At 32.6% G+C, this 18,287-nt stretch overlaps 1 protein-coding gene across 1 annotated transcript; it reads right to left on the bottom strand.

Annotated features, from left to right (window-relative positions):
• Positions 1 to 4,694: 4,694 nt before the first annotated feature.
• On the bottom strand, positions 4,695 to 17,330 carry TRMT10A (tRNA methyltransferase 10A). The gene is made up of 8 exons (XM_081304850.1): positions 17,156 to 17,330; positions 12,792 to 12,986; positions 11,781 to 11,943; positions 11,111 to 11,182; positions 9,914 to 9,988; positions 8,787 to 8,936; positions 6,812 to 6,917; positions 4,695 to 5,071 (listed from the first exon to the last, which is right to left on the bottom strand). The coding sequence occupies exons 2-8, from the start codon at positions 12,971 to 12,973 to the stop codon at positions 4,803 to 4,805; spliced, it is 1,017 nt and encodes a 338-aa protein (XP_081160976.1). The 5' UTR covers positions 12,974 to 12,986; positions 17,156 to 17,330; the 3' UTR covers positions 4,695 to 4,802.
• Between the last annotated feature and the right edge of the window lie 957 nt (positions 17,331 to 18,287).

The raw sequence follows: 18,287 nt of genomic DNA, 5'->3' as shown, positions 1-18,287 counted from the left end.
TTCAGTCAAATTTCTAATTATTCTAAATTCCCATGTTTATTCTAAAATCTCATTTTTATGTATTTGTAATTTTTTTCTTTATTTGGTTAATGTTTTTTACATTTCACTATCTCTTTTTATAAGAACTGTTTCTTGGATTTAAATATGTTGAACAATTTTCCAATTTGGATTTCACTTTTTAAATTTCTTATTATTTCTTTTAGGGCCATTATCATTGTATTGTCTTTAATATTTTAATTAACTCAATGTATTTTATTAGCTTGTTTTTAAGGTGATTTTCTTCTAATCACTGCTTTCACAAGAACTATAGTTCTAATATGTATTTTCATTCCTAAATATTTCCAAAATATTCTACAATTTAACTTCATCTCATTTGAGAATTGCTTGAGAAAAAAATTAAAAAGTTCTAGGTGGTAATGCTTTTATCCTATGCCACCAATGTTATTTTATAGATTAATGTATGGTTATCAAGAGAAATTTCTATTTTTGGAAATTCATTTTCCTTTGTAGTCTAAAATAGTTACTTTTAGGAAGTTCCATAGCTAATGCATTTTTTGTTTTTCACCTATAGTACTCATATTTCTTACTATTACATCTAATTCTTAATTTTTTTCTCATCTGAATCCTATGCTACCTAGAGCACACATATATGCATAATTGTTGATGTTTAGTAAGGACTGTGTTTCAGACTATAGTATCCCTTCTTTTTCTTATTTATAAAGTACTGAACCTTACCCAATGCTAGGATTGTGACTTCTATCTTCTTTACATTAGCCTGCTATATCTTTTTTCTTTTCAACATTACTAACTTTATTCAAATACTGCATCTATCAACTTTATAAAATCCAATCTTATTGTAGGCCACTTATATTTGCTGATAGGACATACAGATGTGGTCATGTGTAGATGTTTTTGTTGTTGTTGTTGTTGTTAGCATTGTTTTTATTGCTTTTATAAGTGTTTCACTAAATGATCTATGTTTGTTTTGTTCAGTGAGTATTCATTTAGAATAGAACATTTACAGTTTTTCAATCTTGTCTAAGCTTGGGTTCTTCAGAAAGTAGAACCTGAAACAAAAGCCTACTTATTACTATTTTTTTAGTGTGGCCAATGTCAAAGTGGAAGAGTGAGAAAAAGGGCAATGAGAAGAAATGAGAGGAAATCAGTATTAGAAATATATTGCCATGCTACTTATTAAATAAGCTACTGCTCACTTAAAAACACAATTTTTTGCTCAAACTCTAAAAGGGTTTTTGACGTAACATTCCTACTTCATAAATAAGGACACTGAGATTTTAAAAGGCTGTACAACTTAGCCAAAGCCTCACAGCTAACAAGTAGCAGTGCCAAGGGCTGAGCCTCATCGAATTCCCCATTCTTTACATCAACTATACTCCCTCTCAGTTCTGTCACTTATTTTCTTCTCCACATTTATTGAAAAACTATTGTTAAGTGTCTGGCAATGAGCTAGGAAAAGAGAGAGAAATCTCTATGCTTTAGGAGACCAAAGTTTGACTATACAGGCCTTTGCTATCATTAATTCTAATAATATGTCATTCACTTCTGCCCATTTTTCCTTTCTTATATCACTTTATACCTGTTGTCTGCATGTTCTCAGTGGTCTATGTGTAATTCTTGCCTTTTATCTCTACCACCTCAGTAATCCTTTCCATCTATAAAGTTAATTATCACTTTACCTTATAGGTGCCAGTTACTGGTGGGTTTCATCACTCTGGGTATTTATCTCCTAAAAACTTTTTTTTTCTTTTCAGTAGAATTACTTTCCTTTTTCATTCTAAGCATTTTCAGATTCTACAAGATATCAAATCACTGATCTCTGGAATAACAATGTAAAGAATGCTCCTCTCCTTAAAAATGAACTTTGTTTATGATGACCACAGGTTACTGAAGAAATTAAATGAGGAGAAATCCCATTATTTCAGCAGACATATATCCTTTTGATACATTTATTTATTAAATTAATTCCTTACTTTTATTAAGTCCCAATGTAAGTGACTTTAATATTATTAACTAATAATACACTAAATAAACCAAAAAGTATTGGAAGGATATATTAAAATGAGAGAAAAAGCTTTAAATAATATTCTTAAACCGATTTTCAAGTACCTCAGAAATCAGTTATTTCAAAATAACTGATTAGTAATCATTGCTGCCTTTTCACCAATAGCCCAGATAAGACATGGGGTAGTAAAGGGTAAAATTGTTTCTCCCCAAAATATATATCAAGTCCTAATATGTGGTACCCACGAAGGTGATCTTATTTGGAAACTGGGGCTTTGCAAACATAGTCAAGTTAGGATAAGGTCATATTGGATTACAATGAACCTAAACCAATGCTAGTGTTCTTCTAAAAAAAAAAGTTTGGACATAGACACGGGACACAGAGGACAGAAGACCATTTGACGACAAGGCAGATTGGAATAATGCAACTGCAAGCTGAGGAACACCAAGCATTGCTGCTAACAAGGGGCTAGGAAGAATTCTTCTCTAGAGCAATTGAAGCACAGCCCTGTGACACTTTGGCATCCGGAATGGTTACAGAATAAACTGTTGCTGATTTTTTTTTTTTTAAAGAGAGAGAGAAAGAATTTTTTAATATTTATTTTTTAGTTTTCGGCAGACACAACATCTTTGTTTGTATGTGGTACTGAGGATCGAACCCAGGCCTCATGCATGCCAGGCAAGCGCTACCGCTTGAGCCACATCCCAGCCCCAAACTGTTGCTGTTTTTTTTTTTTTTTTATTGGTTGTTCACAACATTACAAAGCTCTTGACATATCATATTTCATACATTAGAATCAAGTGGGTTATGAACTCCCAATTTTACCCCATATACAGATTGCAGAATCACATCGGTTACATATCCACATTTTTACATAATGCCCTATTAGTAACTGTTGTATTCTGCTACCTTTCCTATCCTCTACTATCCCCCTCCCCTCCCCTCCCATCTTCTCTCTCTACCCCATCTACTGTAATTCATTTCTCTCCTTGTTTATTTTCCGTTCCCCTCACAACCTCTTATGTGTAATTTTGTATAATAATGAGGGTCTCCCTCCATTTCCATGCAATTTCCCTTTTTTTCTCCCTTTCCCTCCCACCTCATGTCTCTGTTTAATGTTAATCTTTTCTTCCTGCTCTTCCTCCCTGTTCTGCTGTTTTAAGCCACATAATTTGTGGTGATTTCTTATGGCACCCCAAGGAAACAAATACAGCATGTCTTTACAATTAATGAAAATTAAACTATGTTATACCTGAATGATTTTTCTTTACCTTTCATAATTAAATAGTGCTATATTCCATAAGGAGTAGTTTAAGTAAAAGGCGTATTTCATACTAGCAAACCAAATTTACTCAGAAAAATTTGAACTTCAGAAAAATACACATTACAAAATAAGCTTTGTTCTTTTACAAGCATAGGGCTTTTCTTTATTGACATACCTTGCTTACAGATTTTACTTTAACTACAAAAGATTTTTAAGAATAAAGCAACAAAAATAGTAAGCATCAATTCTATTATAAACTTCCTACTAAATATGTATATAACTTATACATGTTATGTAATTGTTAAGTATAACATTAACATATTTTTTTAAAAAAAGAAACTTACTTTGCCAAAGCTCAGTGAAGGTTCCTGACATCTTTAGCTGTGACAGAGAACAATCACTTTATGTTAAATACAACTTCTCTACAATCACCATTTAGAGGCTAAAACAGATCATTTTTGCTCCATGCTCCCTTGCCAACTTTTCCAAATGAATGTTTGGTTATGGATTTTTGTGTTAATGAAATTCTAATTGCTCTTAGTGTTTTCAACGCAACCACACAAATAATACAAATCAGTCTGTTTTCATCAGTTAATAACAGAACCATACATGATACGGACAGACAGACCATTACATGCGTATTTTTATACATGCACGTTATTTACAGAGACACACATTTATGTTAGTTTGAATATTATATGATAGACAGATGCACAATATTCACCTTAAAAGTCAACAAATATTTTTTTAAAAAAATATATGTAAGGAAAGGATAGCTCATAAGGATTGTTATGTTTTAAATCAGGTAAAGACAAAATTGATCCTTCAAAAGTAACAGCCTTATAAAATAATCTTGCCTGCAAAAATTCGATTTTATAACTGAAATAATTTGTTACCATTATAGGAATTAAGAAAATGAATTAAAGAGATTTTCTACTATTTTGTAATTACTTCAGAACCATGAAAAGGCCACAAAGGAAGCACAGGTGTGCACTCCACAGTCCAAAAGAAATGAATTATTAAGTAGCAAATTGATATTTTTTAACTAAATAAATTGGATGTAAAAGCTGCAAATGGAAGATAAGCTCTCATATATAACATTTTAATAGAATTACAGGGCATTTATGAATATCTGCCCCCAAAATACATACACGACAGATTAGAAAGACACTGATATAAACAAACATAAAGGTCATTGATATGAACTGATAGGTCAGAAGGCACATTCTGAAGAATATATTCCAACAAAGAAAAGAGAAATAGGGTATACTAATAAAGTAAAATTCTCTAAAACTCTTATTTGAGGCTTAAAAAGTAATTTAAGAAGCAACACAAAGTTGTCTTATACATAAACAAAAATTCTTACAGAGTTTAAAGGGTTTTTCATCACCATTTAGCTCTAGTTTTTAAAATTCACAAAATAAATGAGAAAATAAATTTTTTTCCAATTTGAATATTTTTTGAAGCACCTCACTTTCTCCTAATTTTTCCTTACTAAAAGAAAAACAGGTAATGTTAGTGTGGTGCAGATTGCATTGTAGATTCAGTGCTATTTTCCTTATCCTGTTGTTCATCTTTATGTGGTGAATCTGTTTCATTTTTGCTATATTGTTCTTCACTGGAATCACTGTCCGATCCATCTTCAACCATGGCACACTGCTTGTCCTGGGAAGAACTTTCACAGGCTTTGTCTGTGGGAACAGCTCCTTTCCTTTGGGGTAAGATAGTGAAAAATGCTTCTTGCCAGTTTCTTGTTTCCAGGTATCCCAGAATAATCTCAAATACTGCAATAAAGAAAATACCACACATTTCTTAGTCAAGTTCATCATAATGTTAATACTATCTTTAAAAAAACACTCCTTTTGTGTTAACAAAGCTAGCTTGTCCTATTAACAAGTTTATTCTTATTTCTTCCTTCTCCTTTGGCTATCAGGGGCAATATGTTCCAAGGTTCTCAAACCCATTACTTCCTTTTCAGCTTTTCCTCAATTTGGTTCTTACGCACACAAAAGCTTAAGCAATATCCCTTGTCAATTATAACCAAGGACCATTTTAGTTTCCTTCCTACTCTTTTTTTTCCCTTTGTTTCTTTATCCTTTATGTAATATACAACTAAAAACAAATGTTTAGCATTCATCTAAATTTCTTCTTTCCTACAAAGAGAGGAACTTTTTGCCTGATTTTTTTTTGTTGTTGTTTTGTTTATTAGGAGTAAAGAATATCAATATTGTCTCTAAGAACTCTCTTTTCAACACAGAGATGAAGGGTTAATTTAATTACTTTTTGGAAAAGTAATTTCTATTATGTATCAAAATGTTAGAAGTTCATTCCTTGAATCAATAATTTCATTTCTATAACCCTCCAAAGCCTGCTATATAGATAAAGTATTTAGGGTTCCTAAAAAATATTTAAAAATCAAAACTCTAGGCAAGGACTTAGGTCCAAGAAAGATAGTAGAATAAGATGGACATCATTACCCTAAGTACATGTATGAAGACACCAATGTTGTGAATATATTTTGTATACAACCAGAGATTTGAAAAATTGTGCTCTATATGTGTAATATGAATTGTAATGTATGTTTTCATATATAACAAATTAGAATAAAACATTTTTTAAAAACATTATTCACGATAGAAAAAAAGAAAAATAAAATAATTCAATAATAGGAAAATGGTTAAGTTACCACACACTGAAATGCTGGAATGTTATATAGCCACAAATAGATGAGGGGTATTATGGTTTCAATGTTATGTGTCCCCTAAAAGCTCAAGTGAGAGAAATGCAAGAAAATTTAGAGGTTAAATGACTGGATTATGAAAGCCTTGACCTAACCAGTGCATTAATCCCCTGGTAGAGATTAACTTGGTGATAACTATAGGCAAGTGGGATATGGCTGGAGGAGGCAGGTCACTGGGGCATGCCTTTGGGGTATATATTTTGTCCTAGGTGAGAGGAGAGGTCTCTTTCTCTCTTTGCTTCCTAGTACAAAGTTCCCGGTTGCTTTCCTCTGCCACACACTTCTGCCATGATGGCTGCCTTTCCTCTGACCAAGGAATAGAGCTGGCTGTCTACAGATTATAACCTCTGAAACCAGCTCGATTCCTTATTCCCCCAAATAAGCTTTTCCTCCTAAGATTGTTTTTATCAGATATTTTGGTCACAGCAGCTAAAAAGCTGACTAAAATAAGAAGAAAAGAGATTAATAACATTGTCCTACAGTAGGAATCCAATTATATAATAAATATTATAAATGCATAGGCAAAGAACTGGAAGAAAACCCACCAAAAAGTTAATACCAAGTTGTAAGATTACAACTAATTGTTCTTATACTTTGATACACTTTCAAAATTTTCTAAAATATGCATAATTTTTTCTATTAGTTAAACAAATCATAAATGGTTACTCTTTACAATTTTTGTTCTCCAATAAGGATTAATATTTTCTATTTGTTCAAATCTTAATGTTATGCTCTTTTTCAAAATGTGTGCTGATGTATCTTCTTAGTACCCCCTATACCTTACCATGATTAACTGCCAAAACTTTTCGACTATTCATCTTCACAAAACTTCCAAGGGGGAGCTGTGCATGATGAATTCCAAAATCTGATGCTTGTTTATATGTGAATCCCTAGAACAAAGACAGTGTGACTTAGGACTAGAACATTAAATTATTTTAAAGTCCATAACAGTATAATTTTTAAAGAAGACTTTAGTTCAAAGAATATTATCTGAAGGGTGTGTATGTATTACTACTAATTTGGAAATATTCTCTTGACAATTAGGATATTTAAAGCATTTATTTTAACATTACTATTTACAAATAAAGAAACCAAAGAAATAATATGTCCTTCCCAGTTACAAAGCTTTTCGATGGCAGAACCACAAGAAAAATCTGGCTCTCTTCTGACTACCTTCATCACTTTCTATTACCCTTCTCTCAGTTTAAAATATACAAAATTCTGAGGGAAATACTATCACTCTTTCAATAAATATAAGAACTATTTTTTAAAAACTGGACTATTTGGTAACTATATCTGACTACTTAAAATTTAAATTGATTACAATTTTTAAAATTCAGTTCCTCATCTCTAATAATTAAAGAAATGCAAATCAAAACTACTCTAAAATTTCATCTCACTTCAGTCAGAATGGCGGCTATCAGGAATACCAACTACAATAAGTGTTGGTGAGGATGTGGGAAAAAGGCACACTCATACACTGTTGGTGGGGACTGCAAATTGGTGCAACCAATATGGAAAGCTGTACAGAGAATCCTTGGAAAACTGAGAATGGAATTACCATTTGACCCAACTATCCCTCTCCTCGGTCTACACCCAAAGGACTTAAAAACAGCATACTACAGGAACATAGCCACATCAATGTTTATAGCAGTGCAATTCACAATAGCTAAATTGTGGAACCAACCTAGATGCCCTTCAGTAGATGAACGGATAAAGAAAATGTGGTATATATACACAATGGAATATTACTCAGCATTAAAAGAGGATAAAATCATGTCATTTGCAGGTAAATGGATGGAGTTAGATAATATAATTTTAAGTAAGCCAATCCCCAAAAAACAAATACCATATGTTTTCTCTGATATAAGGATGCTGATTCATAATGGGGACCAGGGTGGGGAGTATGGGGGGAATAGACAAACTCTAGACAGGGCAAAGGGGAGGGAGGGGAAGAGAAGGGGCATGGGAATAGGAAAGGCAGTGGAATGAGATGGACATTGTTACTCTAAGTACATGTATGAAAACATGAATGGTGGGACTCTTATGTACAACCAGAGATATGAAAATTTGAGCTCTATATGTGTAATATGAATTGAAATGCATTGTTGTCATATATAACAAATGAGAATAATTTTTTTTTAAATAATGGTAATATCCAGATGATAAACACACACACACAAATTCAGTTCCTCAGTCATACTGTATAAAGTACCCAACAGTGACACAATTACATATTGGGCAAGCAGATATGATTATTTCCAATGCTGCATAAAGTTATACCTACACAGTGCTGCTTTTCAAGAATAAAAAATTAGTTCATGACTAATGACAGTATTTCCTCAGACACTTAGTAAACATGCTTTTTCCTTAGCTGGGTTAAATTCAGCATGGAAAGAAGCTGGCAAAATACAAAATGATATTTTCTTTTAGAACTGAGACAGTATCTTTTCCCAATACAGCATAGTGCTTAAGCACACAGACTCTGCAGCGGTCTGTCTTGTTTCAAGTAATTTGCTTTGACACCAATCACTACTGCTTTTAGGATTAATTTCTTTGTGTCTCAGATTCCTCATCTGTGAAATGATGATAATAATTGCACTGACTTCATTGGGTGGTATTATGGGTTAAGTAAGAAAATAATTGTGAAATTCTTAGAAAGATCAGCTATTATTTATTAGTAGTTTTGTTATGATGAAGAAACTCCGAAATATGGATTTTTAAGTACAAGCAAAACCAAAAATAAAACTTAACAGTACCTTATGATGATTATGATCCACTAATCCTCCAATCACATATGCCTTTGATTCATCTAATTCCTTTAGAATATTAGGTGAATCTGATGTAAGATAAATCAGGTCTTCTTTTTTTATGAGTTCACTATAGTGCTCTGGTTTGATGTGGATATCCTTTTAAGGCAAAGGGAAAGATGTTACTAATTAATAGGATTTGTGAAAGTTGGATAAAAATGATTATCCTCTTTTCCCAAAACAATCCTATCCAAAAATATTTGAAGTTTGACAGAATACTCTTTAAATAGACTTTGAAAATGTTCATATCATAGGGTATTAAGAAAATAAATGCAGCCTTTATGTAATAAGCATGACAGAGAAAGTTTATCACTATAAAAACTTAAAAAGTATAGGAATAGGCTGCTACTTCTTTGAATAAAAAAGTTCCTTAGGGATTGATACTAAAGTCAATCTATTTACATCTTTACAAATTGAGTGAGAACAGTCTGTCCAACAGAAAAAATTTATGAGCCACACAATTTTAGTAGTCACATTTTAAAAACTGAAGGAAAAAAACCCAGGTGATATTAATTTAAAATATTTTATTAAACCAATATGCCCATAATATTATCAATAAACATTTCTTAAATTAGGCAGATCTGTATCTGTTACTAAGTCTTTGAAATCTTGTATGTATTTCACATTTACAGCACATCTCAATTCACAATTCAGACTATCCCATTTGAAGTATTCAATAGTCACATGTGACTAGTGACCACATATTAGCACAGATTAAAAGAAACAGAATGCAGGCACTCTTCAAATTTTAAAGTGGCCTCATTCTTACAAATAATGCATAGTAGTTTTCTAGGGAAAAGTTAAATAAAGACCTTTAAAACTTTTCCTTTTTTGAAAAATATGTTTTAAGACTGATGGTAAAATAGGAGGCAAGACTTAATGAGAACAAATACAAGTTAACATATAAATCTCTTCTTTAGCATTTCCCATCTGCAACTTTAGATTTCGCTTCAATGACCTACAGGGTTTGAAATATGCTATATATATAAAATATTTAAATTTTAGACAAAAAAATGTAGAACTTTAGAAGAATAAGAACACTTGTAACTGTGGGAGAGTTGATCTGCTTTAATTACCTTCCAGTTGACCCATCCTTTGTCATTTTCATCCATGTTCTTTTTTAGTTGGCCTCCATGGCTTGTCAAGTAAAACTGATAAGGGATTGGTAGGCAGGGAAAGAGAAAAAAATGATAATTTAAGTCCAATATTTTATTTCCCTCTTATGTTCATCTGCTCACTAATGAAACACAAGATATATTCTCATTGACACAGAAAAAAATAATTCGTGACAAACTTTGAGCATACAAGAAATTCATGGTAGAAATTACATGTTTTGTGGGTGTATCTTCTAACCCAACAACTTCAGCATTCAACTTACATTTTATCGCACTTCTTTTTTAATTAGTTATAACCTGCCTCTCCAGTAACAATCATGTCTGCAAACTTCCTTCTTCCATGTCATTCTCACCATCCCCTTCTTTTTTGGCCACCATTGTTGTTTTTTTTATTTTTTATTTTTTTAAATCAATCCAAAATCTTCACGATTTTCTTTGGTTCTAAACCCTACACCTATTGTAAATCTGAATCAAGGGTAATAAGGTGTCTATTATGGACAAAAATGAGAATATAAAAACTATCACAGAAGTGTAATAAAAATGCAAAAATATAAACTACTCACTTGTTAAAAGGATAAAATATCAATAAAAAATGTACTAAAAGTTCCTGCTTCTTAACATTAGTGAGTCAGTGTTAATTTTTAGGTTATCTAGAATTCAAACAAAAGGATTCTGTTCTTGTCATCAACAAACTAGTTGTATAAATCATTCCCTCACTCCAGCTTAAATGCTTTTTAAAATTATGAGCATCTCAAAAGGAAAAGAAAGTTCTTTAAGTAGACAAAATCTAAAACGGGTACCACAGCTCACACTGAGTAAGGGTAATCTCTCCCTCAAGTCCCTTTTTGCCTCCCAGAAGTTCAAGAAATTGAAAGCTGAGAAAATGGTATAAAAATAAGGGCATGTCCAATAATGAAGATAATCAATTACACAGCAATGAACAGGTCAACATGTACAAGACTAATGACTAAACAGTGTATCTGAGAATGATTCATAAGAAAAGATGTTTAAAATATTTTTTTACAAAAGAAAATATTTTTCAAAAAAGCATTAAACAAGATTACCCATAAGACTTGCAAAGGCAACTGGAATTATCTATGTTTTTGTCATGAACGACTGAAAAGAAAACTGGTCTTTTTAAAAATTCTTCAGACATACCTGCACAGGATGCAGTGCTCGTCGGTTTTCTGCATAGCATCGTTGGATCTGCTTATGAAGTTTCTTAATGTCCTAGAAAAGAAAAAAATTTTTAAAAATAGTTATCAAAATCATCTATAGCTATTCCACAATGCTAAAGAAATAGAATAAATAGAAGGGATTTTTTTGTCCTTAAATACAAATCAATTTTGACAATTTTCACTGATTTTCTTACATACTAACAAAATTATTATAAGTAAATAATCTATAAGTGACACGTTATATTTATTTTGTATCCATATAAAATGCTAGTTCATGAAAAACATCTACTTTTCTTCATAAACAATAAAAAACTCTTTTAAGAGCCATGGAATTACTATTTTCATGCTTTACCAATGGCATTGGTAAAAGCCCACAAATCTTTACTGACTCTCACATAATTATGTACACAAATACTGATTCTTACATAATTATGAAACGTGTCTCTCTCAATCTATACATACACAAAAAACATGCACATAAATAGGAACACATATATCAAAGCAATTTATTAAGTGAAAAGGAAAAGATTTTGAAAATTTGGCTTAAGATGTACTTTACATATACATTTATATCAGAAATATTATGCATTTAATTAAGGAGATTCAGCCTAGATCGTCTACAGGATTTTTCTGACAATGATTCATGATACCTTTAATACCATCAAATCATCAAAACTACAGTCAATGATAAGGCGGAGTGTACTGTGAACAACATGTCTTCGAACACGTTTTCTGTCATTTCCATCTGAGTTTGATTCCAGTTGACACTGTCGCTCTAATTTCTTTCTCTTGCGTTTTTCTTTCCGCTTTTGTCTAAAATTAGTAATTGAAACAACTTTGTTATTTATATATTTAAATATTCACAAGACTGTTCTAAAAGACAAATTTTTTTAAAGTTAAATCATATGAAATTTACCACTTTCACAGGTCAAAAATGGTCAAGTATGAGCAACTTTATGTAGTCCATGTAATAGCTTTATATAGGAAGGAAATGATTGCACAATTTAAAGCTTTTAATCTAATCCTAACTATACTTACTTCTCAACAGTTTCATTTATTATTAGCATTACAATATCCTTAAGAAGATTTTTAAAATAATAAATATGAGTTATGATGGATTTTACTACATGGTTTACTATGTTTTACCTACATGATTTTCAAGTAACAATCAAAAAGTACAGAAAAAAAGAAAATGGTTCCTTTAAAAAAAAAACTCAATTTTTCTCCATATCAACTATAGTTTATTTTATCTTACATATGTTGGTATTATGCAATACCTGTAGCCTAAATGCTTACATAAAAACTTATTCTAGCAACATAAATATTGGGACAAAATTTGATCACTTGGAATTGGATTATTTTTATTCCATATCTAGGACACGGATACTAACTATATTCCTTATCTATAATAGTTGTTTCAGAAACTATACTGCTACTCATAAAAGATTCTGGATGAGAAAAGCGTAGAGTGCAAGTTCATCAATAGTGCCAAAAAATATAATTTAATTCAGGACACATACAATTTTTAAGTCAATTGACAAGTCTTTAACAAAAAATATGCAGAACCTCAATTTTGATTAACACAATTACTTTTAATATATTAAGGTCTAATATTCCATATTTCTGAATAAGGTAGAGCATACATATTTTGAAACACGTACTTGCGAAGTTCTCGTTGTTCTTCCCATTGTTTCTGTTTTATTAGCTTCTTCATTTGTCGTTTAGATACTGGTTCAATCCCTTCATCTATTCTTGGTTTCTCTTTTTCCTGATCTTCAGTTAAGTCTTGCTTCCTTTCAACATTAGAAGACTCAATAAATGCTGATGACGTTTCAGATGACATTATGTTGGTGTTTCTGAAAAATTGAAAAGCAATTTTTACATGAACAGATAATTTACAAACACATGAAGTAATAACTAATAGATGTGATTAAAATTAAAATTATTGGTGATAATTGTTAAACTATATCAGTAAAAATACAAATGTAAATTTAGATAATTAAATGTCATTTATTTGCAAAAATCATTTAACTGTCATTTAATACCAATAAATATCATTCATTGGAAATGAATGATAAAGGTCTAAAGAAAATGGTAAAGGTCTAAAGAAATGGGGTATTTTAATATAATATTGGTAGTTATCACACGATTTTTCTAGAAGGTAACACAAGATCTTTAACAAATTGAGACCCTTCAATCAAGTAATTAATTTTCTTAGGATAAGTTCCTGTAAATGAATCAGAAGTGTACATGCAAAGATTCACCAGAGTGTACACACTGCAGTGTTATTTTAATAATGAAAAGTTAGAAAATACTTGAATGCCTGCAAAAGGAGAATAAACAAACTATCACTCATCTATAACACAGACTAGGATTACTAAGCAGTAATAATCACATTTCCAAAATTACTTATTGATAAGGGAAAATGGTTATAATATTTTAAATAAGAAAACAAAACAAAAACCAATATATCCATCACATCCAGTCATTTTTAAAAGCATGCACATACACGTTTAATTCTTACTCATGGTTTTCTATAATGAAAATACATTTTTATAAAAGAAAAAATATTATTTTTAAAAAGAGATGGAAAACATCATCCTGTAATCTTCAATGCTGCAGAATGAGGGAAATAGAATGGTATTTCTTTATCTGGTTGTATACTCACACTAAGTTTTAGACAGAAGTTGTTATAAGATTTATAAATTTTGGACAGTACAGACAACATTGCCCCCTTCACTATATTTCATTGTAAATATGTAAATCCTCCACTTTAGTCTTGACTAAAAAACAAAACATGAAAGTTGACTCTGTAATCAGTATGGCTTTGTGGAATGCTTTAGGATGATGCCAAATACATCTTTACCTATTAACTATACCTATTAACTAAAATTGAACTTGCCTTCAGATTAAGGAAAGGCTAGAATACTGATATTTCTTTTCTATTTAATAGATTAGTAACACTGAAGCTTAAAACCGTAATTATTATTTATCCATACCAATGAATGAGCATGATACTACTAAATTTCTATTGGAATTAAGGTAAATGTATCATTAAGGAAATGATTCTTCCTTCTTACAAAGCTTGCTAATAAGTCTATATGGAGAAGCTACTAACTAAAAGAAAAAAAATCCCACAATTTAGATAATTAAAGGATAAAATATTTGCAGAGCATAATTTAGGCAGTAGTTTTATTATGTGGTTCTTGCTTTCTTTAAAAAGTGCAACACTGGATAGGTATGGAGGCATATGCCTATAATCTTAGTAGCTCAGGAGGCTGAGTCAGGAGAAGTTTAAGTTCAAAGCCAGCCTCAGAAACTTAGTGAGGCCCTAAACAACTGAGCAAGACCCTGTCTCTAAATGAAATATTAAAAAGCACTGGTGATGTGGCTCAGTGATCAGTGATTGAGCACCCCTGGGTTCAATCCCTGGTACCAAAAAAAAAAAAAAAAAAAAAAGTGCAACATTGTAATACGTCAGTAACATAGTGGCTGGTACTTAGTTGATGTTTATTATATAATGGTGGAGTAAATAAATGAGTGAATATAGTATGATGAAAGATTTTTAAAAAGCAATGAAAATAGTAAGGTATTGTTATCTAATTCATTCCTTAAAACAACTCTATGAGGTTGATTGTATTATTTATCCTTACTTTAAAAAGAATGCACAGTGAGGCTCAATAACTTGCCCAGAATTACGAAGCTACTATAATTCCTAAGAAACAAGGTACTGCAAGCAAATCTAGCACAAAATATATACTCACAATACTTGGTTGAATAATTATACAAATAGAGTTTGGATTCAAACCCAACCTAACTCTACTGTAACCTCCCAGTAATGCAAAACCTTATTTACAAATGAGGGGTTCCAAAGAACATAAAAGAACTATGCTGTGTCAATTCTGACAATAGAAGACTCTTGAGACCTGTGTCACATATGATGAAAAAAAATCTCTAGTTTCATTTCCATGCCACTATTTTTTTAATAGTTAAATAATGTTAGTATTCAATTTAAGAAACTGGTGGCAGGAGAAATTCAGTAAACCTAAAAAGATTAGAAAGAAGAAAACTTTAAATATACATAAAGATAGATAGATAGAGGGTGATTTCCCAAGACAACTTTTATTTTACCTTCTTTTCATATGCACTGAATTACATAAAATTCAGCAGTGCATATTACCCAAAGCAAGAGTGGAAAAACATGGTCTGTTAAACTAAACATGCAAACTTAAAAGCACAATTAAAATAACAGAAAATAAATTGCTCTCTCCGTAAAATAATAATATTCCAAAAGAGCACATTTCTATACTACTTTCCATTTATTGGCTAATTCTCTATTTTGTTCAAAAACTCAAGGGTTGATGAGCTCTATAATGTGGGAATGTTAAAAGCAACCTAACGCAGTGTTTTACAACCATGTACACCAGAGGGAGCTTTTGCCTTTCCTATTTAATAAGTCTCGTTAAATTTAACATGACCTATCACAGCATAGTCATGTTTTTAAACAGCCTATCAAAAACAAGAAAAGGTCATGAAGTAGTTAGTCATCATAATCATTCACTTTCTTTAGTTATTCTCCGTTAAGAAAATGCACTATAGTAGGTGAATTTTCTGAACCTCAAACACAGATACACTGAGACATAAGTGGAATGCAAAAAAAAAAAAAAAAAAAATACTAGCTTGATAAAAATTATTGTGTAGACTTTACAGAGATAAACCAACTCTGACCATCACTTCATTACATACTAGCTTGTTCAGATTACCTGTTGTGAAAAAAATAGCACAATTACAAGTTTCCTAATTGTTTTAGTTTGGGTCATAATTTGTAAATTTTCTATGACAGAATTTTGTGTTCCTCTGTGACATGCAGTTATATTCACAGTACATTTTCAGTCGTTAAACCAAGTCCAACAAATATTTAAGAGCGGTATTTTAATTATAGAAATATTTGTGTGAAATTTGTTTCAGCGTAAAATAATGTGGGTAATTCACAGATCCAGGTTATCGGGTGGGCTTAAAAGAGAAAGAACTAGATAAAAGTGACTAAGGTACTTGGTGGAATAGGTAAAAAGGCATCTCAATATTTACACTTCCTCACCCCGTTAAAGCAGGGAGAATACACCTCATATATCAATTAAAGCCAAAAGGAAAATCTTAAAAATTTCCGTGTTATCAAACAACTAAAAAGTCTTCGTAATTTACAATACAGCTCCCTTCAAGAAAGATCTAATATTGGAATCATTGCACAACGGAATTAAGGACTGGACCGTGACAGTAAAAGACCTTTCTTTAAACATGTTGATCAAATCGGTGGTAGCAAAAGCCTTTTGTTTCTATGTCAAGTCCCTAGGGCCAAAGATCTCCCTCAGAAGAAATGTTTTTAATAGGTGAGAAGGTAACCTGCCGCTATCCTCTCCATATTTCTCTGGAGAAATTCCCAAATTTTAAACTCTTAACGTGCTTCAGTGAAATCAAGCCAACTTAATAGTCCCCAGCTCACCACCATGGGGCTTAGCAGCATCAACAACTTCCCCTCGAGCTCCCTGCATTTCAGAGGGCTCAGCAACGTCAGCTCCAGAGGGAAGGGACGGGTAAAGAGGTACTAAGCATCTCGCCCCTGGTCTCTAGCCACAGGTGGCACTGCCACAACTCGTTTTTCGGCCCTTCGGAGTCCATATTCCCTCTCCCGTCATCTTTTGTAAGACCACACTCTTTGCATCCTAGGAACCGAGGGCCCACCCTTAAATAACTTGAAAGGAAAGCGCCCAACTGCGGGCCAGCAGAGCCCAGTCCACCCTCCCTATCTACACCGTTCGCCGCGCTAGCAGCAGAGAGGCGGGACTAAAATGCAACTGGCGAATCAGAGATCTGCAGAGGCAGCGGGGGCGCGCCCTAGCCAACGTAATTTCCTTCAGGAACAGGACGGCTATGGCCACTCGTACAGGCCCGTTCCGTCATACCCCGGAAGCCCTTGTTGCCACTCGAGGGTGGCATGGCATGCTTCCCTTTTGTATCCGAACGTTACCTAAGGGGAAGCGAGCGCGAGCCGCAGTGCCAGGAGATTTACCAAACTGAGTTGATGTGGGGAACGTAGTAGTTCGTTCAGAAAGCCTCTCTTGTGTGCTCTCAATACCGCGGGCGAATCCTCCTTGGAAACTTCAACTCCCAGAGGCAGAGGCGAGAGTTACCCGGTGGTGGCTACGGCGCTTACGTCATACGTCATTGAACTGCGCTAACTTCCGCCTCAGCTGGCCGGGGGGAGGAGGGGTTTATTCGGGCGGGGTTTGGAGTTAGGATTTGGGGAGTGGGAGGTAGTTACGGTGACGTCAGTTTTTCCCCTTAAAGAAGTAAAAGCGTACCTACGGGCATTTATTCATTCATATTTTTGTTTGTGTTCTGCGGCGTAGAGAGCTTAAGATAGTCCCATTCTTAAAAATGCGGTACGGATGAAAGATTCTTAGTTTTGTGTTGAAGAGTAGAGGAGAGTAGAGGAAAGCATCTCTTGCCTAAGTTATGTCTGTTTTATACAGAAAAAGGTTAACACGGTGGCATGATTTTACATGACTCAAGTGGAAAATTAGAGTTCAAGAAATGAGTCAAATTCATAATAAAAATGCATTTAAATTTGGAATTTCTAAGCCTTTTTTTATGGCCTAAGGAAAAAAAGCCAGACGCTTTACTCTCCATTCATTCTTTGACCTATTTTTCCTGTGCTATTTTGCAAAACATCAGGTGATGTTTCATTGTTTGTACTACTTGACCTTATATAATCTTTTTGCTATATATAGACCAAGTCAACTGAGGGAGAAGCAAAACTCAATCCTGTGGATTGTCGTTTTCTATTTTTTTTTATTTGACCCTACTTCTAATAGGTGATTACTGTAAAATTTGAAGATTAAAAATGAGGTTTGAATCTTGGAATATAAATTGGCCTTCTTAATATAGAAGGAACTCTGAAGTATTTTTCCCTTGATGTTTGAAGACATTTGAACGTGTTTAAGGCTTGAGTGAATAGAAAGTTAAATTCAGAATTTTAGGTTCTCTAAAATAATTTCAGTGTCTCTGAATTTAGTCACAAAACTGAAGTCACTCTTGCTTTAAATTCTCAAATTTATTTGAAAAACTGTGTGAGCTGTAATACAATTGTGAGTCCCTCT

The sequence above is a fragment of the Spermophilus citellus genome (assembly GCF_964194105.1).
Source record: "Spermophilus citellus genome assembly, chromosome: 8".
Classification (NCBI taxonomy): Eukaryota; Metazoa; Chordata; class Mammalia; order Rodentia; family Sciuridae; genus Spermophilus; species Spermophilus citellus.
This window is presented reverse-complemented; position numbering and strand designations above follow the sequence as displayed.